The sequence below is a fragment of the Dipodomys ordii genome, unplaced genomic scaffold (assembly GCF_000151885.1).
Source record: "Dipodomys ordii isolate 6190 unplaced genomic scaffold, Dord_2.0 Scaffold1, whole genome shotgun sequence".
Classification (NCBI taxonomy): Eukaryota; Metazoa; Chordata; class Mammalia; order Rodentia; family Heteromyidae; genus Dipodomys; species Dipodomys ordii.
The window spans coordinates 29,527,075-29,553,412 of NW_012267217.1; the positions used below are offsets into that span (position 1 = coordinate 29,527,075).

Sequence of the window (26,338 nt, forward strand, 5' to 3'; positions counted from 1 at the left end):
TTGACTTAAGTCTAGTTAGGGCTACATGTTGAACAGAGTAGGCTAGCAGCACTAAAACACACAGAAAATAGGTTGAGTTAGTGTGACCAAAGGCATAGCACACAGGCCAAGTCCAGAGATTTCCCAGGTGTTAAGGATTTAGTTGTTTTGCTTTGTTCTGTGGTGCTGGGGATGGAATCTGGGGCCTCCACCTGCTAGTGAGGGCACCGTCATTGAACCACATCCCAGTCTGGGAAGGATTTAGTTTTAATTATGAGTTGCTCCTGACAGCCCCGAGGGTAGAAACTTGGAATCCCAGGGAATTTGTTCAGGAATGCGTGGCAGTACCCACTTGGGGACAGGTGCAGCTTTTACACATGATCCTCACTTATCTCTGTCCACTCTGTTTCCCTCAGATCTCCTGCCCCATACTGTCTGCTGTGTGCTCTGAAGTTCCCCTGGTTTGGGGAAGCATTGCTTCAGATGGTTCATAAAGCTGACCCTTCCTTAAAGTGGATACTCAGGGAAGGCAGGGACTTAGGCACTTCAGCTTTCTAAGGTAACTTCCAGGACTTAAAGGGAGTCTTGTATACAGTTGATGTCTAGTATATATTGAATGGACAAATAGACTGTCTATGGAATATCAGATTTTCTCCTTCCTTTCCTTCCTGGTACTAGCATGTGAACTAGTCACTGACCCTTAGCTTTATTTTTTGCTCAAGGCTGGCATGTTATCACTTGAGCTATACCTTCACTTCCAGCATTTTTCTGGTTACCTGGAGATTGAGTTGCACAGACCCTTCTACCTGGGCTGGTTTCCAACCACCATCCTCAGATCCTAGCCTTCTGAGTAGGTAGGATTACAGGCATGGGCCATCAGCACCCAGCTGTCAGTTTTCAATTTCTGAATAGGCCTTTGAGAAAAGAAAGAGGTCACTTGTAGAACTGTGGTTCCTGTGATTTCTGACCATTTTGGTTCTTTTGGAATAAAAAGTGTGAGAGGCCCCACTACTAGTCACTTGTAGGTGACTTTTGATTGAAAGAATGAACTGTAATGGAAAAAAAACCCAACTCATATGACTTCATGGACCCTCTAAGATGTTTTCATTCCTGAGTAATGCATAGATGCATTTGAAAAGAGCCACAGGTCTGTGCATTGGGTGTCTCATTCCTGTGGTTTTACTGGCCGAGCTGACTGCTGCTTCTCCTGGTCCTGAGTCTGGGGCACACACACACAGAAGAAGTCTAATGAGTGTATAAGTTGAGGACAGTGAGGACAATTTGGACAGCAATGTCAAGAGACCATGGAAGTCCAAGTCCAAGGCCTCAAAGTTCTTCCCACTCAGTCCCTTTCTCAAACCAGGCACTCAGTACCACCCCTCTTCCAGTGAGAGGTGAGGAAAACACCTTAGCTGCCTCTCCGTGAAAGCCTCAGTTTCTGAGGACTGCTTTTGAATTACAGAGTATCCTGCATAGTTCTTGAGTAGATGCTACTGGACAGCCTTATTCAAATCAGGGTTCAAATAGCCTGATATAAACATTCCCATGTAAGCCAGGCACCAATGGCTCATGCCTGTAATCCTAGTTACTCAAGAGGCCAGGCAGCAAATTCTCTGAGACTCCAATTAAATAGCAAAAAGCCAGAAGTGGACAGCTGGGTGCTTGTGTTTCACACCTGGAATCTTAGCTACTCAGGAGCCTGAGACCTGAGGATGATGGTTCAAAGCCAGCCCAGGCAAGAAAGTCTGTGAGATTCTTATATCCAATTAAACACTAAAATCCAGAAGTGGATCTGTGGCTCAAGTGGTAGCTTGCTAACCTTGTACACACAAAAGGCTCTGGGACAGTGACCAGGCCCTGAGTTCAAGCCCCAGGAAGGGCACCAAAACAAAAAAGGGCAGAAATAGAGCTGTGGCTCTAGTGGTAGAGTGCCAGCCTCGAGTGAAAAAGTTAAGAACAGCACCCAGTCCTTGAGTTCAAGTCCCACTACCAGTGCACATACACGAATGTGTGTGTGTGAGTGTGTGTGTGAGTGTGTGTGAGTGTGTATGTGCATGCCCAAACCCCAGACTCACTAGCACTTGACCACTCACTTCATTTCAGTCTTGGATTCATCGGTTCAGTCACTCGCACATCTATTCTCTAGTTCACACTTTTGCTCACTTTCTTCCTCACACTTTTTTTGTTCTCATACTTACTTGATCACTCACTTGATCACATTTCCTTCCATTTATTACTCCCATTCTCCCTCCCTCCCTCCTCCCCCCCTCCCCCTCTCTCTTTCTTTCTTTTCTTCTTTCTCCTTCCTTCTTTCTTTCCTTCTCTGCCTCCCTCCCTCCTTCCTTCCTTCCTTTCCTTCTCTAATTTTCTGTCTTTCTGTCATTCTTTCCTAGTATTAGAGCTTGAATTCATGGTCTTACACTTTCACTTGGCTTTTTCACTCAAAGCTGGTGCTCTATCATTTGAGTTATACCTCCACTTCTGGCTTTTGACTAGTTAATTAAAGATAAGGGTCTCACGAACTTTTCTGGCTTTATATAGGATCCTTAGATTTCAACTTTCTGAGTAGCAAGGATTAGGAGGTATGAACCATCAGCGCCCAGCCACATGTATTTATTATCTGGTTACTTAGTTATGAAGTACTGGTGTTTGAGCTCAGGGTTTTATGCTTACTAGGCAGGCGCTCTACTACTGAGCCACACGTTCCCCATTCAAAGCTCACCTCCACACTGTCTTTATCTTTTATTCAAAGTACATCATCTCACATCCTCTATCTCACTTCCTTTACTCAGTCAAGAAGCATGATTGATTATTACCTATCATTAATATATGGAAAGGTATCACCAATACAGGAGATCTCCAGGATCTGCAAATTGTGTAATTGTGAATTTGCCTACTAGCTGTGTGTGTGTGTATGTGTGTGTGTGTATGTGTGTGTGCCAGTACCCAGTTCTGAGGCTTGAACTCAGGGCCTGGGTGCTGTCCTTGGGCTTTTCTGCTCAAGGCTAGTGCTCTACCACTTGAACCACAGCTCCACTTATGGCTCTTTTTTGGTGATTAATTAAGAATAAAAGTCTCACAGATTTCTTGCCATAGCTGGTTTCAAATCATGATCCTCAGATTTGAGCCTCCTGATAAGCTAGAATTACAGGCGTGAGACACTGGCTCTCAGTTCTACTGGCTAAAATTTGCTTGTAAGTCCTAAATCAATATTTGTCTCACTTTTATGGTTGTGGACATGTGCAGAGAAGAAAAACATTGAAAAAATGTGTCTCCTCTGCATGTACATTTCCAGTTGAGGTAAAAAAAGGCCAAGTTCTGTCTTATCTCCAATCTCTCTGTAAACAGGGTCTTGTTGAGGGACTGTTAGTGCTATTTTTTTGTGCTTTTTATGGTGATCTTTCCCTACATGACTAAAAGCTTATAAAGTGTGTGTGTGTGTGTGTACCAGTCATTAGGCTTGAATTTAGGGCCTGGGCACTGTCCCTGAGCTTTTATGCTCAAGGCTAGCACTCTACCACTTGAACCACAATTTTACTTCCAGCTTGTAAGTGGTTCATTGGAGAGAAGTGTCTCACAGACTTTCCTACCTTGTTTGGCTTTGAACCATCATCCTCAGAGCTCAGCCTCTTGAGTAGCTAGGATCACAGGCAGGAGCCACCATGAGGCTGGCATCAGGTGTGGTATATTTTACAGAACAGATTTGTTAGAGTGGATCCAGTTTTAAAGAGCCAGCAACACCTGTTAAATAAGGTATCTTTAAACAAGACAAAGTATAGAGTAACAAAACATTGTGACTAGAGGCTCATGGGAACCTAACCTGGTGTTATTTTCCTGGAGCAATAGTTCAGTGTTAAGAGAGATATTTATAGAAATTAAGTACCATGAATAATGAGACTCATCTGTACTTACAAATGCAAATGTATTTCCTTTTTCAACTGATTCAGAGAGAACAGGCGACTTTTTTGGGGGAGGGGGGGTGTCAGATATGTAAACCAAGAATTATAATTTGGTGTAGTGAATGTCTGAATAGAATTAGGTGTAGAAGTGCTCAGACTGGAGCTTTCAGCAAAAAGTTTAACTGTAGGGGTAGGAGAAAACATGGAGAGTTACTCACAGAGGAGATGGAGAAAAATATGAAATGGGCAGGCATTCTTAGCAGAGGAAAAAAAAAAACTTGTTTAGCAGAGCAACTTATCACCATTACCACCACCATCAGCATCACTAATTCCTCCCCCCACCATCATCATCATTATTGTTTTGAAGACCTCACACTTTCACTTGGCTTTTTTGCTTAAGCTGGCACTCTACCCCTTGAGCCACATCCCCATTTCCAGCTTTTTTGCTGGTTAGTTGGAGATCAGAATCTTATGGACTTCCTTACCTGGGCTGGCTTTGAAAATCTTGATCCTTAGATCTTAGCCTCCTGGGTAGCTAGGATTACCGGCATGAGCCACTGGTACCCAGTTAGAGCAGATCATTTTGCTGCAGGGTTAACAGGCTGCTAGCCTGACTCTTGTCACCAGTTCCATTTCTTCCAGCTGCTGCCAGAAGCTTCTTGGTCGACATTTGGAGGCTCATCCTTTGGTAGTACCATCAGCCATGCTGGGATGTTTTGTTTGTTTGTTTCTACTTTGCTCTGTGGCTTGGGAGGTGTCTCTGGGTCTCATAAAAAAGCTTGCCCCACTGGAGTCAAAACTGCCATTAGACAGCTTCAGCTTCAGCAGTGACAGGATCATATACCCCTATCCCTTCTGGTATCCCCCTCCCAGGGACTGACTGCCTTGAACTCTTTCAGAAACATCATTGGTCAGCCTGCGTGGCCTGGCATGCCAGGCCGAGAGAAAAGCCTGCATTCCTCACAGTGCCCTGCTGCAGGGGGCTTCACTCCAAGGATTAAAGAGGCTAGTGACAGAGATGCACTCCAAGCTGAGCTGTCTTTCCTCCATTCTATAAATGTCTCACAGCCTGCCAGAAGTTAGTTCTGATTTAATCTTCCTCTTTTTAATCTTTTTGGTAATTTTACATTGAAAATTCCCTTGATGTTTGCTTCTCTTTTGTAACCAAGAGCCCAAGGCTCAATGCAATATTTGAAGAACGGACATGCCTGTGTTGTGCCAAAATTTAGCCATCTCCTGGTTGATGTACAATATGATGATCCTTTGGCTGGAGCATTGAACTATTGGTGCCTATTTAGCTGCCATTTGAAGTATGCATCACATGTAATCATGTCCCCAAGGGCTCCAGATTTCTCTCCATTCTCCCACCCTCTCCCCTCTTTCCATCCCTCCCACTGTTCTTCCCTTCCTCCTTCCTTTTCCCCTTCCTTCTCTTCCTTCCCTTTCCCTCCCCGTATTTCTCCCTCTCTCCTGATTTTTCCTCCCTCTCTCCCTTAACCTCTTTTTCCTCCCTCTCCTCCACCTTTCCTCCTTCCTTCCTCCTCTTTTCTTCTCTCATCCCCTCTCCCTCCTTCCTTCCCTCTTTCCCACTTTCCCTTCTCTTTTTTTCATTTCTGTATGATATCCTGTGTTTCAGATACTTAAAAAAATCTTAATTAGTGTTGACTTGTATTCTTTGTCTTTCAAGCTGATTTTCAATGTGTGTGTGTGTGTGTGTGTGTGTGTGTGTGTGTGTGTGTTTTGGTTCTCGTACTGGGGCTTGAATTTAGAGCCTTGTGCTCTTATTTGTTTCCTCAAGGCCAGTGCTCTACCACTTGAGCCATAGTACCACTGCCAGCTTTTCTTTGTGCAGGTTAATTGGAGATAAGAGTCTTATGAGACTCTTACCTGGGTTGACTTCGAAAAGCTTAAGCCTCATATCTCAGCCAGGATTACAGCTGTAAGCCACTGGTGCCTGGCAATTTGTTGTGTTTTTTTTTTTTTTTTGGGTCCGGTCCTGGGGCCTGAACTCTGAGCCTGGGCGCTGTCCCTCAGCTCTTCAGCTCAAGGCTAGCGCTCTACCACTTGAGCCACAGCGCCACTTCCGGCTTTTTTCTTTTTGCTTATGTGGTGCTGAGGAATCGAACCCAGGGCCTCATGCGTGCAAGGCAAGCGCTCTACCACTGAGCCACCTTCCCAGCCCAATTTGTTGTGTTTTGATGGAAGATTCTGGTTTGTACTTGCAGTCTGAGCTGTGTGAGCTTGGAGGTTAAGCTTGGAGTAGTGGACTCTCAGGACTTAAAATGAAAATGTCAGTTCTGTAGCTCACTAAGTGTGCAATCTTGAGCAATCTTTGCACACTTTCTGAGCTTAGGTTGCAGAAAGAATTGATGACAGTCACTTTAGAGTATGGCTGTGCCAGTTGGGAGAGACGGTATCTGTGATGTGACCAGCACATGCAGGCTTCACATAGCTGTCTTGCCGGTGCTGGTTCTATTAGACTCTCCATGCTGTGTGGCACCGTGCTGGAAATTCTCACTCTGACCTGACCTGATTGCCCTTACCATGCGGGTGAGTTGCAGACACTGAATTTCTTGCCAGTTTGCATGATGAAGACTCATGACTATAGTCTTTGAAAAGAAAGAGATAAAAATGTTCCCACAGATCAAAACATGGCATCTTTGGAATTTTACTTGAAAGTTTCAAACATAAAACATAGTTACTGCTAGGTGCCGGCATAGTGCTTCATGCCTGTAATCCTAGCTACTCAAGAGACTGAGATTTAGGATCACTGGTCAAAGCCAACCTGGGCAGCAAAGTCTATGAGACTCTTATTTCAAATGAATCAGCAAAAAGCTGGAAATGAAGCTATGATTCAAGTGGTAGAGTGCCAGCCTTGAGGAAAAGAGGCTTACCTGAGTTCAAGCTTCAGTATGGGCATACACACATCCTTCCCACTCACTAACCCCCGATTTTCAAGATTAAGTTTACATAGATTATTTTCCTATGAAGCTTATTATCATTTATCTACTTTACTAAAGAAATTTCTTTTGTTGGGGATCTCATTTACCTTGTAGTTTTATTTACTTACTTGTTTGTTTATTTATTTTGTGCCAGTCCTGGGGCTTGAACACAGGACAGACTATCCTGCCCAGGCTGGCTTTGAACCACAATCCTCAGATCTTAGCCTCTTGAGTAGAAGGATTACAAAGGTGGGCCACTGGATGGTTAATGTTTACCTATTGGTGAATGCACTGGAGTATCACAACACCCAGAGTGTCTGACACTAGAATACTTTTCCTTAGGTTAGGGCTTATTTTAAACAGGACTCCTGTCAGAGCATACTCAGTTGGTGTTTTGGAGGAGTAGATTAGTCATGGTAGCTCTGTCTAGCCCTCTAGCAAAGTGGAGGAGACTTCCACATGGCCCCGTCTAGGATGGGGGAGGAAGAGCCCTATACACTTGTCATGAGGTGGCGATCAGGAGGAAAGGTTTGGTTCCAGAGAAATGTGGGCTGACTTGAGTACAGTGGGAGCAAGGAGTTAGGGACCCTCAGGGTCCCCTAAACTAGGGTTGCTCCTTGAATGTTGGCAGAAAGCGGGGGAAAGGGGTGGCAGAGGCTTGCCAGAACCCACTGAATGTGCCTGAGAAATGCAAGGATCCTATGGAAATTAAGAAATAGTGACCCAAGACTCCTTTACCTTGTAACTCTTCGGGGCTGTATTTTTTTTTTTTTTTGGCCTTGGGCACATTTCCAGCTTTTTTCACTCAAGGCTGGAGCTCTACTGCTTGAGGTACAGCTCCATTTTTGGCTTTTTGGTGGTTCATTGAAGATAGGCTCGTGGATTCTTCTCTTTGGGTTGGCTTTGAACCTCATTCCTCAGATCTCAGCTTCCTGAGTAGCTAGGATCACCACCAGCATGAACCACTGGCAACCCATAGTTTTGGTTTTCTTATAGGATCTGGTTTGTCTTCCAAGTCAATCCTCTCAGGGGATGAGATTCAGAAAGTTCATTGGCCAAGCTGAGTATTCATTCATTATGTTTATTGAGGCTCATTATGGGAAGAGGATTCAGCCAGGGCAAAATACTGAATAACTGGTAAGAGTAACAAACTGTGCATTCTCCCAGTGGCCTCCCAGGGACTTTCTCTCTCCTTTCCTTCTTGAAATAGCTGCTACTTTCTTGGGTTGTTTCTAGAAGCCTCTGACTCTCATGCACAGAGCGCCTGATAAGTATATTTCATTTTGTATGGGTACTGGGGCCTCAACTCAGGGCCTGGGCACTGTCCTTTTTACTCAAGCCTAGCCCTCTACCACTTGAGCCACAGCTCTACTTCTGGCTTTTTTTCTGGTTCATTGGAGATAAGAGTCTTACAGACTTTCCTGCCTGGACTGGCTTGAACTGGGAGCCTTAGATCTCAGCCTCCTGAATAGCTAGGATTATAAGCGTGAGCCACTAGTGCTTAGCTTTATTTGTGTTCTCTTCTCTATTTTCCAACTTCACAGCAGTTTCTTCCTTCATTTCCTGTTCAAGATGTCCTTCCAGACTTATTATGTATGACTGATTTCCACATTTTGATGTTTCTGAGATCGAATCACTCACTGTAGTCTTAGATTCAAAGGTACCTTCTTGGTGTTGAGGTTATTCCTGACAGGTATACACAGAGAGGCTCCAGCTTCTGGTTCCAAAGAAGAAAGGAAGGACCTTGGGAATTTCTCCTATGTCTTTTTTTTTTGGTTAGTTCTGTGGCTTGAACTCAGGGCCTGGGTGCTGTCTCTGAGATTTTTTATTTGCGTAAGGCTAGTGCTCTTGAATCTCTTGAATTATAGTTCTACTTCTGGCTTTTTGGGGGTTCATTGGAAATAAGAATCTCATGGACTCTTCTGTCTAGGCTGGCTAGGAGCCTCAGTCCTCAGCTCTGAGCCTCCAGAGTTCTGGGATTACAGATGTGAGTCACCAGCACTGAGCTATTATATTTAAAAAATGTTCTCCTTTTATTTCTGTAAATTATGTGCCAAATTTAACTTGCAATGTTTATAATCAAAAGTATTTGCCATATTTTTCTTGTTTGGTTCCATCCCTTCCAAAAATATCTGTTGATTACTACTGACATAAAGTAGCTGGATTTCATTGTTTTTGAAATTAAAGTTAAATCTCTGTTTCTTTCCTTTTTAACCTCTATTCTCTCACTTTACCCTTCTCCATTGTCTGCCAATCTGACACTTCAAGGACATCTTTTTTTTTTTTATTGTGAGAATACCGTACAGAGGAGTTACAATTACATGGGCAAGATAATGAGTACATTTCTTTTTTCTTTTCTTTTCTTTTCTTTTTTCTTATTTTGGGGGGTCCGGTCGTGGGGCTTGAACTCTGGGCCTGGGCGCTGTCCCTCAGCTCTTCAGCTCAAGTCTAGTGCTCTACCACTTGAACCACAGCGCCACTTTCAGCTTTTTTTCTTTTTTCTTATGTGGTGCTGAGGAATCGAACCCAGGGCCTCATGCATGCAAGGCAAGCGCTTTACCACCGAGTCACCTTTCCAGCCCCTAATGAGTACGTTTCTTTTTTTTTTTTAATTTTAATTTTTTGTTAACACACTGTACAGAGGGGTTACAATTACATGGGCAGGTTAATGCGTACATTTCTTATCAAGCATTGCAACCTCCTCCTTTGTTTACCCTTCACATCCCTTCCCAGCCATGAGTACATTTCTTATCAAGCATTGTTGCCTCCTCTTTGTTTCCCCTTCCCCTCCCTTCCCATACTCCCCCCCCCCACCTCCCCTACCCGATCTCTCCACACACACCAAAGTTGTGAAGTTCGTTTTCGACATAATGACTTGTACATCTCATTGTTGCAATGGGTCCACCTGTATCCCTATTTAAATGATTTGTTTTTTCCTTTCCCCTCCACAAATTATATCAACATCAAATACAGTGAAAGCAGGGGTTATACCGTGGGTGAGGGACATACAAAGCAACAAAGAAATCATCTTATAAATATGTTAGAAACAATTACATGAAAGAAAAAAAAACACCTGAATACTTATCTTGGGGTTCATTCCCCTAACATCAACTTGTCTGACCTTTTCTGCTTGACTCAGACATATACTAGTTATTGCAAATAAGGGAAACCATGGGACCTATGTTTCTTTGGACCTGGCTTACTTTACTTAATATAATTTTTTCCAAGTCTTTCCATTCCCTAACAAATGGGGCAATGTCATTCTTTCTGATGGAGGCATAGAATTCCATTGTGTATATATACCACATTTTCTTGATCCTTTCATCTACTGAGGGGCATCTGGGTTGGTTCCATATCTTAGCGATGGTAAATAATGCTCCAATAAACATAGTTGTGCTGGTAGCTTTAGTATGGTCTTGTTTGTGAACATTTGGGTAAATGCCCAAAAGTGGGATTTCTGGGTCATAGGAGAGCTCTATGAGGAGTCTTTTGAGGAACCTCTATACTGCTTTCCAAAGTGGTTGAACAAGTTTACACTCCCACCAACAATGTAATAAGGTTCTTTTCTGTCCACATCCCCTCCAGCATCTGTTGTTATTAGAGTTCTTGATTATAGCCATTCTAACTGGAGTGAGGTGGTATCTCAATATTGTTTTGATTTGCATTTCTTTTATGGCTAGAGAGGTTGAGCATTTCTTCATGTGTCTATTGACAATTCTTCTTTCCTCTTCAGAGAAGTTTCTCTTTAAGTCTGTAGCCCACTTATTTATTGGGCAGTTGTTTCTTTGAAGATTTGTTGTTGGGGAATTTAATTTTTTGAGTTTCAGGTATATTTTAGATATGAGACCCTTGTCCATTGTATGGCTAGTGAAGATCTTCTCCCAATCTGTGGGCTTTCTATTGATCTTGCTAGCTCTGTCCTTTGCCATGCAGAAGCTCTGCAACTTCATGCAATCCTATTCAAGGGCATCTTGCTCTTAGTTTTTACTAAGGAATATTTGATTTGGAATGTGCTCTATTTTTGTATATTTGCAGTGGGCATTTTAAGTGGCTATTGGATGATGACACTACTCTTGTCAGGTAACAGTTTATAATAAGAGGTATACTGTGATTTTTTTTTCAATTTGGTGTTCCAAGATTGTAAAAGGAAAATGATGAAAATTTCCTATAAGTATATTTATGGAAGAATATGCACTAGGTATATATTAACAGAAGCTAAATTATTCCTTAAGGTGAATTTGAATTTGAACTATCTTACCTAGTGCAAGACTGTCTTCCCTATGTGGGACTCACTTTGGAAATTAAAGAAAATTTTTGAGCTGATGTGATTTGCTAAATATTTACTTTCATGAGCCATTTCTAAGGAAAGCCTCTAAAATGCCTTGCTTATCTTACGTGGAAGGTTACTTACTGCCATATGAGCAGTAAGAATGCCTCGTGGGCCAGGCTCCAGTGGCTCATACCTTTAAATTCTAGCTACTCAGGAGGTTGAGATCTGAGGATCGCAGTTTGAAGCTAGCCTGGGCAGGAAAGTCCATTAGACTCCTACCTCCAATAAACTATTAGCAATAAAAGCTGGAAGTTTAGCTGTGGCTCAAGTGGTAGAGTGCTAGCCCCTGAGTTCAAGCCCCAAGACTAGTATAAACACTCTCTCTTCTCTCTCTCTCTCTCTCCCTCTCTCTCTCTCTCACACACACACACACACACTATCCCAATAGATATGTGAATACCTATGCAGCTATATGTATTTGTGTGTCTGTGTGTGCATCTATGAGTGTGTGTGTGTGTGTGTGTGAATGAGTGTGTACGTGCTAATGTAACCAGCTTCTGAGGAGATATTTCCTGCTCTTTTTCTTTGTTTCCTTTTCTTTCTTCTTTCTTTTCCACTTTTAGATAGGGGAGGAACTCAGAGACTATAGGTATTCTTAACTTCAAGTATATGCTCAATATTTTATAGAATTAAAAAATTAAATATATATTTAATGGAAACATTTAAAGTTTTAAATTTGTTTTTTATGTAATTAGTTAATTGCTTTTTTTTGAGAGAGAGGATCTTTCTATATTGTCTACGTTGAACTTAAAATCTTGGACTTAAGCCTTCCTTCTACTTAAGCCTCTTATGTAGCTAGGACTACAAGTATGAACCATCATATCTAGCTTAAACTTATTATTGTTACTATTTTTTCAGTTTTAAGGCTTGAACTCACGGCCTATGTACTGTCTCTGAGCTATCTTTGCTCAACACTTGCACTTTGTCTATCAGTTGAGCTACAGCTCTGCTTCAGGCTTTTTGATTGCTAATTGGAGATAAGAATCTCACAGACTTTCCTGCCCAGACTGGCTTCAAATCTCGATCCTCAGATTTCAGCCTTCTGTATAACTAGCATTACAGGTGTGAACCGTTGGCATCTGGCTTAAAATTATTTTTCACATGATACATAGAAAGATAAAAATCATATACATGAATGGATTCCCATGTGATGTCTTGATTCATGTATACATTTGTATTATGTTTATCTTATTATTTGTTCAAGTTATGGGGTTTGAATGCAGGGCTTTGTATGTATCAACCAAATGGTCTGTCACTAAACTTTTAGATCTCTGTTTAATATTTAAATCAGGTTAAATATATTTATTCTAAACATTATTTTTTAATAGTAAGAACATTAAAACCATTTAATGTAAAACCATTAAAACCAGCTTTTGGAAATACATAAGCCATTATTATTAATCTATAGTCACTGACTGTACTTGTACATCAAGATGCCTTACTCCTAACAAACTTCAGTACCCATTAGTACTTTACCTCCCTGTATATTTCAGTACCCATTTGTACTTTACCTTCCCTGTATATTTCCCATATGTATCCACGAGACAATATAAAACTTGCCTCCATCCTTGCTTGCCTACATCGATCCAGATGCATGCAGTTCCTTTGTTCCCATAATTCCAGGACAGTTGGAGGTCAAAGATAGGCCCATTCAGAATGGTTGGTATTTGGAGAAATGAACTTAGGGTAAAGTATGTGGAGGTCCCAAAGGTGGTTGGATCTGACTGGAGCTTCTAATAAAATAAGAAGTACTGCCCTCCTGCTTCTGCTGTTTGTTGCTTTCCATCTAATTGGGGAATTCTTCCATGAGAGAAGAGTTAAAAGACCTGGATTCTTATTAATTGTCTTTTCAGTCATTATATTTAATCACCCTAGTCCTTGCAGCAACTCCCATTAAAGCTTTTACTGCTAGATTATTAATGAGGAAGAGCACATCTGGATGAGTAATTGTGGTTAAGGGAGGTTTAAATACCAGGACTGTAATAAACAGTAGATATGAGAATGAATGATCACATCAAAGTCATTAACTTATGAAATGTTCAGGAACTCTACAATTAAGTCAATGTCTGTGTAGTCACTGGTCATGAATTTATGTGTTATTGTGGTTTATATTGTGGTAGCAAGTAGTTGAAGCAACCCATTCAGTTGAATAAATTATAGCCTGGTTATAACTAAACTATATATTTATTAATATTCATGGTAATAGGGAAGTCATATTTTAAAATAGCAACCTAATACAAGTCTATATGTTTGTAATGAGAATTACTGAGTTTCAGATTTGGAACTCCTCTCTTTTCCCCTCCCCTCCCCTCCCCTCCCTTCCCCTCCCCTCTCCTCTCCTCTTTGCTCTTCCCCTCCCCTCTCCTGCCCTTTCCTTCCCTCCCCTCCTCTCTCCTCCCCTCCCCTCTCCTCCCTTCTCATCCTCTCCTCTCCACTCCCTTCCCCTCTCTTCCTTCCTTCCTTCCTTCTTTTTTATTTTTACTGGTCCTGAAGCTTGAGCTCAGGGCCTGGGCACTGTCCCTGAGCTTTTTTGTTCAAGGCTAGTGCTCTACCACTTGAGCTACAGTCCCATTTCTGGCTTTTTTTTTTTTTTTTGGATGAGGGGCTTAATTGGAGATTAGAATCTCTTAGACTTTTCTGCCTGGGCTGCCTTCAAACCTTGATCCTCAGACCTCAGCCTCCTGAATAGCTAGGATTATAGGCCTGAGCCACTGATGCCTGGCTTGTTTTTTTTTTAAAGCAGGCATAGATTTGAATTGGACATCATAATAGGCATGTGGTTTACCTATTTTCAAATAGCCTAATATGTTAAGTTTAGTGTCTGTATAAGTCTGTGTCTTTATAACATTCCTACGCATTCTCCAGGCTATACTATAATTTTCACATTATTATCTCATACTTTGGTTTTAACAGGAACAGTAAAAGTTTTGAAGTTTTTCATTTCAGTTTTTTCCCCCATTGCTCCAGAATTTGATGATATAAAATGAAAAAAGGTTTCCATAGTTACTAACATTCACCAGATTTTGTTCCAAAGCATGGGCTTTAGAAGACTTTTGAATTAAATCCACATTCTCCACCCAAGCCTAGTGATATAATCCAACAGTTCAAAGACAGGTATGCCATAAACAGCTCAAGTTAAATAATCTAAAAAAATTTAAAACATGGAAATATAATAAAACAAGAATTGATCACTTTATAGTGGAATACTCTATAAACTGTCTCACTGGAAACATGTGGAGAGTTTTTAAGACATCTGAGTTCCATATTTCTAAAGTGTGTAGTTTATTTGAAAGCAGACTCCCTCTTCCACATATGTAAGAAAACAGGTTAATCATTTTTTGCTATTCCAATTTGCGTGTGAAAAATAAGTATATTTTTAATTAAAAAATAATATTGCCGCTGGGCACTGGTGTGGCTCACACCTGTATACCTAACTATTCAGGAGGCTGAGATCTGAGGATCAAGGTTTGAAGTCAGTCTGGGCAGGAAAGTTTGTGGGACTTATCCCTAACAACCAAAAATCTGGAAGTGGAGCTGTGGCTCAAGTAGTAGAGCTCTAGCCTTGAGTGAAAAAGGTAAGGGAGAGCATGTAGGCCCTGGATTCAAGCCCCACTACCAACACACACACACACACACACACACACACACACACACAGAAAAACAATTGAGATATATAGCAAAATAGTCACCTCAGCTAAATACTTCATTACAGAGTACTGAAGTTTAATTATTTAAATCTTGAAACTGTCTCAAACAAAGATCATACATTGACAAATTTGAGGAAGAAATTATTTAAAATATTTAGGGAGGTAGAGGAAAGTGAAATCCTTATTGATATGTGTACGTATGGATGTGTGTGTGCATGCACCAGTGCCAGTACTGGGATTTGAAAACATTCTTGCTGAGGCTGATGCTCTGCTACTTGAGCCTCACCTCCACTTCTGTTTTTCTGCTGGTTAATTGGATTGAGTCTCATGGACTTTTCTGTTGGCTGGCTTCAAAGACTCTATTTTCAGATCTCAGCCTGCGGAGTAGCTAGGATTACAGATGTGAGCTACCAGTGCCCAACATGGTTACTGATATTTAATAATCATTTTAATTATTATGGAATGTAAGCTTATCAGGGTTAGCGTATTTTCAGGAGTTGAAATGTACTCTTGTTTTTGTGATGTAATGTTAGCACAATCATACTGGACTGAAGTTCTACAGCCTTTCCCTGTGAACTAGTCATCATAAGAAATGCTGGCTGTAGATTATAGGGGCCATTTTTCTGTGTGCTGGTACTTGAACTTGAACTCAGGGTTTCATACTTATACCCACTTGGCTTTCTTGCTCATTGCTTGTCCTTTGCCATTTGAGCCACACCTCCACTCTGGCATTTTGCTGGTAAGTTGGAGATAAGAGTCTTGCAGACTTTTCTGCTTGGGTTGGCTTTGAATTATAATCCTTAAGACCTTAGCCTTCTGAGTAGCTAGAATAACAGGTGTATACTGTTTTACAATCAAATAATTCACTTTATTTTCAGGACATTATATGTGCATAAATGATACTTAAAACAGCCTTCAAGGGAAGTAGACCACTTTAATTGGGCCGTGAAAAGGTTAGTTGCATTTTATTTTTTAAGCTGACTCCCCTGATTTTGTAGTGGATTTTTAAAATATTCTTCTAAAGTATACAGTAAAAATCTTTGTCTAGGCCCTGAAAAGAAATCCGTATTTTGTTTGTAGATAGCAGATACTTTCCACTAGAGAATTTTGTTCAAGCTTTCTATTTACTTTCTCTCTTTTAGCCTCTCCTTCTGAGAACTAGCTAGTGGGTTTAATTTTTAATTTGAAATTGTATATTAAGGCAGACGAATGGAGAGAGGCAGGACAGGCAAAAACATTCATTACATTCAATGCCCGTATTTTCCTTTCCTTCTGATCCCTTTTCCCTCCCTCCGTCCCTCCTCTCCTCCCTTCCTTCTTTCCTTCCTTCCTTCCTTCCTTCCTTCCTTCCTTCCTCCCTCTCTCCCTCCCTCCCTCCCTTCCTCCCTCCCTTCCTCCCTTCCTCCCTTCCTCCCTTCCTTTCTTCCTTCCCCTCTGTGTGTGTGTGTGTGTGTGTGTTGGTACCCGGGGCTTGAATTTAGGGCCTCAAACTCTTGCTTGACTTTTCCACACTTCACTTTACCACTTGAGCCATAGCTTCACTTCCAGATTTTTTTTTGCTGGTTTATTGGCATTTTGTGGATTTTCCTGCCTAGGCTGGCTTCAAAGAGTGGTTAGTTCTCAGATCTTGGCCTCATGAGTAGCTAGGATTATAGGCTTGAGCCAGCCAGCAGCTGACATCCTATTTCTTATGTAAGAAAGATTACTGTGGATAGGGAGTGGAGCAAGAAATACAAACCAGTCAAAATCATGGCAGCAATAGGAGAAGGAAGTGTGTTACATTTTAAGATCAAGATGAATTTTGTGATATCTGCCAGACATTACAGAAAAGCTTACTTTCAATCACTTCCCACTGATTCTTTGAAGAACTGAAGCTTTAGCATAACATTCCATTTTGGGGTCTATTTCATTAATGAAAAAATTAAATATACACAATTTACTAACAGCAAACTAAAAACCAGTCATTTAAAGCCAGGAATAACCTTGAGTCTTTATCATGCTGCAAGGCAACTAAAATACGTGGATAATGGCTTTCAAACACTTTTTTTGGGCTGTTGCTTCATGGGTTTTCATAAAGATGAAAAGAGAACTAGTCAGGATCAATCCAGTCTCCTTTGTGCAGAAGACAATTCCTTTTCCTTTTCGTCTGAAGGGCCTTCTAGATACTCAGCTTCCACTGAGAGCTCTACACCCTGCGTCTGCAGAGCTGAGTTTCCTTGCTCACCCCATATAGTTGGGCAGCCCAGCTGTGGTGGAACAAAAAAGAGTTATAATAATAATAATCATTATTATTATTATTTCTGGTTTGTTATTATTATTATTTCTGGTGATGAATATTCTCTGAGACTGGATGACAGAAACAGAAAAATGTAAAATGAAGGTGAGCTCTTGTAATTGTGCCTGTAATCCTGGATACTGGAGAAGTTTGATACACTAGGTTTTGTGTGTGTGTGTGTGTGTGTATGTGTGTGTGTGTGTGTGTGTGTGTGTGTGTGTGTGCTCTCCAGTTTCAACACAAAGCAAATGTTTGTCCAATGAAATACTTTGTTAAAGCCTGGGAGCCAGACTCCAAACTGGTGGCTCATGCCTATAATCCTACCTACTCAGGAGGCTGAGGTCTGAGGATCGTAGTTTGAAGCCAGTCCAGGCAGGAAAGGCTATACTAACATATTTATGATTTTTTTTGTTGCTTTGTATGTCCCTCCTCCATGGTATAACCCCTGTTTTCACTGTATTTGATGTTGGTATAATTTGTGGAGGGGAAGGGAAAAAACATATTGTTTAAATAGGGATACAGGTGGACCCATTGCAACAATGAGATGTACAAGTCGTTATGTTGAAAACGAACTTCACAACTTTGGTGTGTGTGAGTAGATCGGGTAGGGGAGGTGGGGGGGAGTATGGGAAGGGAGGGGAAGGGGAAACAAAGAGGAGGCAACAATGCTTGATAAGAAATGTACTCATTAGGGGCTGGGAAGGTGACTCGGTGGTAAAGCGCTTGCCTTGCATGCATGAGGCCCTGGGTTCGATTCCTCAGCACCACATAAGAAAAAAGAAAAAAAGCTGAAAGTGGCGCTGTGGTTCAAGTGGTAGAGCACTAGCCTTTAGCAAAGAAAGCTCAGAGACAGTGCATAGACCCTGAGTTCAAGCTCCATGACCAACAAAAACCAGCCAAACAAAAAACCCCTGAGAGCTAGACTGGGCACTGGTGGCTCATGCTTATAATCCTAGCTATTCAGGAAACTGAGATCTGAAGCCAGACTTGGTAAGAAAAGTCCATAAGATTTTTAATCTTCAACTAACCAGAGAAAGAGCTGGAAGTGGAGCTGTCATTCAAGTGATAGGGCACTAGTGGTGAGCTAAAGAAGATCAGGGCTAGTGTCCAAGCCTTGAGTTCAAGCCCAAGTATCAGCACAAACAACACCAAAACAAAACAAAACAAAAAACCTGGGGGCTAGTGATTGATCAGCACTTTCCCTAATATATACAAGGCCCTGTGTTCCATCAGCATCACAAAAATAGAAAACTATGCAACAGAAATCTTCTCAGTGCTTCTGATCACTGGTAAGAACACTTAAGACATTGTGTAAACCTGCTAGAGTGATAAAACTATGTCTTATTCCTTTGGATTAAATAGTGTTAGAAGCCAGTCTTACATTGGGTGGTTGGCTGACCAGTTTTTCTCCCTTTGTGAAATTTTCCAATTTGTTAAGTTCTCTGCTCTTTTCTTTCCTAGATTTTTGGTACTTTACTAGATATATGGGTCCCGTGGACTTTCCTATTCAGGCTGGCTTCAAACCATGATCAGCAGATCTCAGCCTCCTGAGCAGACAGGATTATGGTTGTGAGCCACAGGTCTTCAGCTTAATTCTCTGGTCTTTTGACTCATTCCTCAAGCAGTAGGAGTTAATTGATTATATCTGATATATACCCATTGTATTATATTACTACAAAAAGAATATTATTATTTTGGTTATGTATGTCCTTTGAGTCTGAATGATGGAAACAGAGAAATGTCAATGAATCTGGGTGACAGTGGCCCATATCTTTAATTCTACCTACTCAAGGAGGCTGAGATCTGAAGAGCAAAGTTTAAAGTCAGAAAGAAAGAAAGGAAGGAAGAGATAAAGAAAGAAAGAAAGAAAGAAAAGTATAGAAGAGAAAAGAAAAGAAAAATGTCAAGTGGCTTTGCCTGTATTTGATTACAGATATCCTTTGGTATCTGTAAGGGGTTGGCCCAGGGATCTCCTCAAGTACTGAATGTTTTGGTGCCTATTTTTATCTTATATCATTTGGCTTAGTATTTGCCTAGAACCTACATGTGTGTAGGTCCTCTTGTAACCTTTATATCACCTCCACATAATGTACAATACTTAATAATGAAGTCAATGCTGTGGAAATAGTTACGTCATATTGTTCAGAGCATAATGACAGATAATAACAGTTACGTATTTCCAGTATTTTTGCTCTGCCATGGCTACCATGGTAGCACAACCTGTGGATATAGGATAATTTTTTAAAAATTTATTTAAGGTTCTGGGTGGACAAGAACATTAAAAAAAGTCTCTCTCTCTCTCTCTCTCTCTCTCTCTCTGTGAGTGTGTGTGTGCGCGCGCCAGTATTGGAGCTTGAACTCAGGCTTTACACTCTCACTTGGCTTTTTTCATTTATGCTAGCTCTCTACCACTCTTGGGCCACATTTCCACTTCTGGCTTTTTGGTGGTTAATTGGAGGTAAGAGTGTTATAGACTTTTCTATTACACTTGGTTCAGACTGTGATCCTTAGGTCTCAGCCTCCTGAGTACCTAGGATTACAGGCATGAGCTACCACTGTCTAGCTCTTTTGTTTGTATTTTAAAAGAAGGTACTGATTTAAAAAGTTTTAACTGAGTAATAATAAAAGCAAAAAAAAGCCAATCCATCCCATTGCCTTATATTTCCATGCACCAGCTTCAATGTACAGGTTCTGCCTGGAGTAAAATCCTAGCTGTGAGAAGTGATATAAATGTTATTCTTTCCTGGTCATTTCTGCCCCTGTGTAATGCAACCACAGGAGCCCCAGGCTGTGAGGTTTACATGGGACCCCACTTTCATCAGCTCAGCTGGAGTGGAAGAAGAAGAAGACAGGGAACCTTTTTTGTGGTAGGGATTTAAGACTAAGCTTAGCTTTCCTCTTATATCTGTATAGATGAGATTTCCCAAATCATGGCGCTCTTCTGTTGAAATTCAGGAAAGGAGGAGGGCCGGGATATTTGTCTTTATTGTATTCTGGAAGATTTATTCTATCATGACAGCATGCATGGTGGTTATCTCTGCCTATCCATACACTGTGTGTTGGTGGGTTCAACCAACCCTGGACAAAAAAAAAATCTGTTACATCTGTCTTTAACATATATCAACATTATTCTTGTCTTCATTCTTTAAATAATACAGTGGAACAACTGTTCACACATTATCAGGTATGATAGGTAGTCTAGAAATTATGTAAAGTATACAGAAAGATGTGCCTGGGTTCTAGGCAGATCTGACATCAGTTTTACAAAAATAAGGGATTTGAGAATCTACAGGTCTTGTTATCTGTGGGGCAGGGAGGATTGGGGTCTCAGAAGCAGTTCCTTGGGTACACTCAAGGATGACTATATTAACATGTAGTTGGGGTTTATTTGTCTCAGAATTCTTCCATGATGAGCTGGGTACCTATGGCTCATGCCTGTAATCCTAGCTACTCAAGAGGCTGAGATCTAAAGATCTTTGTTCCAAGCCAGCTTGGTCAAAGAAAGTCAGTGACACTCTTCTCTCCAATTAGCCACCAAAAAGCTGAAAGTGGAGCCGTGGCTCAATGATAGAGTACCAGGTAAAGCTGGCAGGTCCTGAGTTTAAGCCCTAGTACTGGTGCAAAAGAAAGAAAAAAAAAGAAAAAAAATCACAAATTAGAGTTGCACAGATTTTGCAAAGTGCTTGGAAGTAGTCAAAAATTATGTATGTATGTATGTATGTATGCATGTATCTAGCTATCTAGCTATCTGTCTATCTATCTCTCTATCATTCTAAAAATCAGTTATCAGTCTTATACAGGTTGAACATCCTTAATCTGAAGATAAGAACTCTGAAGTATCTTTAGTCTCTTGAATTTCTGAGCACCAACCTTATGCCTCAAGTGGAAATTTCCACAAATGAATTTTTTTTGTGTGAAAAATATATCATTCTATCCATATATCTATTCCAAAATGTGGCCATGAGCTGTGGTGGCTTAGGCCTGTAATCCAAGCTACTCAGAGGCTATCAGAGGATCATGGTTCAAAACCAGCCCAGGTAGAAAAGTCCATGAGACTCTTATCTTCAATTAACCAGAAAAAAAATGCTGGAAGTGGGATTGTGGCTCAATTGTTGGAAAGTCATCCTTGAGAGAAAAAGCCAAATGAGGGCTGGGAAGGTAGCTCAGTGGTAGAGCACTTGCCTTGCATGCTCAAGGCCCTGGGTTCGATTCTTCAACACCACATAAGCAAAAAGAAAAAAGCTGGAAGTGGTGCTGTGGCTTAAGTGGTAGAGCGCTAGCCTTGAGCTGAAGAACTGAGGGACAGTGCCCAGGCCCAGAGTTCAGGCCCCACAATCGGAAAAAAAGAAAAAGCCAAATGAAAGCTCAAAGTCCTGAGCTTGAATGAACCCCATTTCTGATACAAAATAGATGATAGATAATAGACAGACAAACAGATGGATAGACAGATACATAGATATTCCAAAATCTGAAAAAATAAAATCCAAAACACTTCTGCACCCAAACATTCAGAATAAGGAACACTCAACTTTCCCCATGTTATAATAGAATGTAACTGATCTTTTAATACAGAAAGTAACTAAATTTGCAATGCATTAATTTTCCTTTTTTTCTCTCTTTTAAACAGGAAAAACTAACCCAAGAGTGCGTATTCAGAGAACAGTTTGAAGAAAACTGGTATAACACATACTCCTCAAACCTATATAAACATGCGGACACTGGAAGACGATACTATGTTGCATTAAATAAAGATGGAACTCCAAGAGAAGGGACCAGGACTAAAAGACACCAGAAATTCACACATTTTTTACCTAGACCAGTGGACCCGGACAAAGTACCTGAACTATATAAGGATATTCTAAGCCAAAGTTGACAAAAGACAATTTCTTCACTTGAGCCCTTAAGAAAAAAAAAAAAAGTAACCACTCTATAAAATGATTTCATGCGGTGGGTTCTCATTGATTAGCTGTGTCATCTCCTCGGCTCCACTGTTGCCAAACTTTGTCGCATGCATAATGTATGATGGAAGCTTGAATGGGAACATGCTGATTTTGTTCTGCACTTAAAAGGTGAGTCCTCTCTGAGGGCTGCCTGGGGCCACTTGCTTGATTTATTTGTGAAAGGTGAGAGGGAAAGAGAGAGGAGAATGGGAGAGGGAGAGAGAATGGGAGAGAGATTGGGAGAGAGTAGCAGGGCAAATCAAAGACCCCAGAGAACAGAGACGACGCCTGATGCATGCTGGGAAATAGACACGCTTTTCCATTTTTGATCAGCTGAACTCCATCGTCCATCAGCACAGCTGCCATACTTCAACTCATCAGGATATTTTGGCTGGTAGCCTGACGTTTAAGGGTACACTGCGTTTTCAGAGGCATGGAGGGTGCAGTCTTACTTATAAAAAAACGAAAAACAAAAACACACACACAAAAAACTTTTTCAGTTAATTCTCACTGGTAGCATCCCAGTGAACTTAAAAGCAAAGACCTCTTAGTTTAAAAAAAAATAAAAAATAAAAAGAAGAAAAAAAAGGAAGAAAAAAAGGAAGAAAAAAAAGAGGAAAAAAAAAGAAAAAAGTTAAATTTATTTATAGAAATTCCAAAGGTGACATTTTATTTATTTTATATATTTATTTATTATATAGAGTTTATTTTTAATGAAATATGTACAGGCCAGATAGGCATTTTGGAAGCTTTAGGCTGTGTAAGCATTAAATGGTTAAGTCTGCTATGAACCTGTGGTAAATTCATGCAAGTAGGTATCACGGTGCATGGATATGAGAAATTTCTAATGACCCTAATGTACTAAAGGCGACAATCTATTTTGTGCCCATATTATTGTAAACTTATGCACTTGCTCATGACACTGAGTCTTCACTCTTCAGACTGCTTGTTTCATAGCTTATCCCAGAGGATTAAAGATAAAACTGGGTCTCAACCTTTTATTCTGTGTCTGTAATTTTCCTCTCTCTTAAGTGATTTGTATTACTGTAGTTTCATGGTTGGAAAATATGAGGGATGGTATATGTCTTATTTGTCTCAATCTATCACAGAATATACCAAAGCTAAACAATAACTTTGCTTCTTATTTAACCCATCTCCAGAACAATGAGACTGACATCAAACATCCTGCTGATTTAGAATCCTCAAAAAGAAGGAAAAAACAAAAGCTTACATAGCACTGACTTTTTATTGTTTTTTTAAGAGACAAGATTTGGATTAACAGGAGCATTCTTGTAAACTTTTTATTTGTGCACTTAGTCATCAGATTTGAAATCATACAAGTATCATAGGAGATCATTGTAACATCTTTTATAGAGAATTGCTTCAGGGTGACCTGTCATAATTATGTGGTAATGACACCCTTTAAGTTAAATTTTCAACATGAAACCAATAAACCTTTATCAATAATGACTTTGAGGGGCCAAACATTGTAATCATTGACTGTGTTTTGTTTTGTAAAATAGTCTTCAAAACTGCTCAACTTTTTTTTAAGAGGGAAACTTACTACTATCTAGGATATCTTTTACAAGCTTTTATAACATATTATGCTGAAAAGCATAAGAATACATACTCCTTTGGTAGCAATAATTTTGGAACTTGCCCTTGGGTGAGGGAGACTATTTCTTACTATCTACTAATGTGAAAAGAGCCAAAATTCTTAAAGCAATATTTAAGGGGGGGATGGGGGGAGGGAAGTAATTTATATAACAAATTCTTCATCCATACATCACACTTTCTAGCCAATGGCATTAGAATATTAAAAAAATGACAGTTAAAAATATGTTGGGCTTTATGTAACTAATTAAAAAATTCAATGTTCTAGTTTTGTTTTGCTCAGATGCACATTCTCTATGAAAAATAAACATGTCAGTAGCAAGTTAAAGCTTTTGAGGAATGAGAGATGCATAACTTACATTGTGAGCAGACACACATAGCTTCTATATTTCACATAAGAGTGCGTGGTAATACCCTCCTACTGTTGTGTGTTGAGGAAAAAAAGGAAATAATATTTGGAATTGAAAATTACAGAAGCACTGTAAAATGGTGGTTTATGATAGAATATTGAAAAGTCCTTTTCATTTTATTTTTTTGGGATTTTTTTCCCCTTTCAGTTTTCTAAACAGAAACCCACTTAATTCTAAGTAGTATTCTTATTTATTATCTATTTGCTGCTGCTAAAATATGCACATATTCAGACTTTCATTTTTTTCAAATGACATTTAATTTTTGTTTTCTGGCTAAAAAAAAAAAGATTAAATCTTTGACCACAAGGGGAGAAGAAACAAGTTTCTAGGATGTCAAAGGACTAATACTTATCACTGAAGAAATTGATTTTGGAAGACAGCCAAAAGTAATCTTAAAGTAACATGAGACTCCAGATAATTAGCCTTAAAGAATGAGAGAATTGTGAAAAACAAAACAAAAACTCCCTCAAATCTCCATGCATTCCTAAAAAAATGCTATTTTAATGTCTACTTTTGGAGTTATTTTGTTTTTGGTAATTTTATTTCTTAAAGGAAAGCAAAATGTTATATGCTTTTGGCAAACGGATACAATAAACTGTAATGGTCTGTAAATAAATAAACATTGACTTATGCAATTGATGTAAATAGGTGTTCTGGGAGAAGAAGATGGCTCAGGGCTTCTGTGTGTGCATGGTCTTGTTGAGCAGTAGTTACCCCCAGCTCTGGGTATGCATCCGGTTCTTGTCATAAGAGACCCCCAAGCTCGTTGGATGGCAGCCCAGAGCCCCCCTGTGGAATGGGTGGTTCCATTTTCACAAACAGATGCTCACATAGCCAAACCACCCTCTTGTTGGTGCCAACTCCGACACCTTGGTCAAAGACTTAACCCTGCATGGATGGAAAGGAACCACCTCCCCATCTGTCATGCAAACGTCCCCTAGCAGTGTGGAAGGACATGCCAGGTCAGCATTTGGGGAACTGCCCTGCCAGGTCCTGTTTTGTAGATAAAGGAATGGTGATTTCATTCTATTTCATCTCGTTAACACGATGACAATGACCTTGTGTTATTTACTTGATAAACTGTAATTGTATGTAAATACATACAGGATAATGTAATTTGTGTAAATACATAATTACAGACTTTTTGAAAACTGGCATTTTTTTTTTTCACTTGATGTCCATCTTGGAGCGGTTGCAGATTCTGTGCCTACATAACCAAACAGATTTAAAAAACACACACCCCTTGTTCTTACAGCTGTGTGTGTTTGTGGATGGGTGGGTGGGGGGGAGGTTGGAGGGGAGGAGCAAATGTAGGCAGATGTCTTTTCTGTAAAGAAAATGAAGAAGCAAGTGATTTTCTGGGATGAAAATTTACGGACTTGAAGCAAGCAAATCACACTGTATTTTTTTTTTTTTTTGCGCATTTACTCAAATGGGCGAATGAACAAAGGCATAGTGTTTGAGGTCAAATTCTATTTAGTGCATCACTTGACATTGAAATGTGCCAAATATAGATGCACTGTTCGTGGCCACTTGCACGAAAGAGCTGTGGAGGGTGGGAGGAGGAGGGGCAATATGCCAGATGGAGTCAAAAAATGAATTAGCCATCAGGCCCCTCCCACGTGGCTGTGTATGTGTGGTCCATGGACTCCTAGAATACTCTCATGCATCTGGAGATATTTCCATTTTTAAACTGATATTTTATTCTTACAAATAGAATAGGGGAGGAATTGTAACAATAAATAGCCTCTATCTCTTTCAATACCCAGCCTAACATTCAAGAATCCGAGATTGTAGAATGGATCATGGGTACGGAAAGATTGGCTGGAAAATGTATGAATGGAAGCTTGAAAGGTTATTTTTCTCCCCATATTGGACAACAGAAATTCATTTTATACTACTGTTATTATTAATGCGTAGCCATAAAATTTATACAGTGAGGGATGGATTTCCTCTATTTTTGAAAGCAATGCTATTTCAAAATAGACAAATTTTCTTTTTGCTAGAACTGGGGCTTGAACTCAGGGCAACACACTCTTGTTGGCATTTTTGTTCATGATTGGTGCTTTGCCACTTGAACCATGTCTTTAGTCCAGCATTTTGCTGGTTAATTGACTACAGGAGTCTTGTAGACTTTTCTGCCTGGACTGGATTTGAACTGTCACCCTCTACATCTCAACCTCCTGAATAGCTATGATTACAGACATGAGCCACCAGCACCTGGTAGAAGACAAGTGTTCTTAATGTGTTTTCCCCTTCTTGCGTAATCTCGCGCAGTTGCAGACATCAGATTGCTGGACAG

General features: G+C 40.3%; 1 protein-coding gene across 1 annotated transcript in view; it reads left to right on the forward strand.

The window, feature by feature from the left end:
- Positions 1-22,553, forward strand: part of Fgf9 (fibroblast growth factor 9) — a 50,008-nt gene extending 27,455 nt beyond the window's left edge. The window contains exon 3 of the mRNA XM_013029206.1: positions 21,700-22,553. Coding sequence (XP_012884660.1) covers positions 21,700-21,945 — 246 coding nt within the window. The 3' untranslated portion in view covers positions 21,946-22,553. The remainder of the gene's footprint in view (positions 1-21,699) is intronic.
- The last annotated feature ends 3,785 nt before the right edge of the window (positions 22,554-26,338 follow it).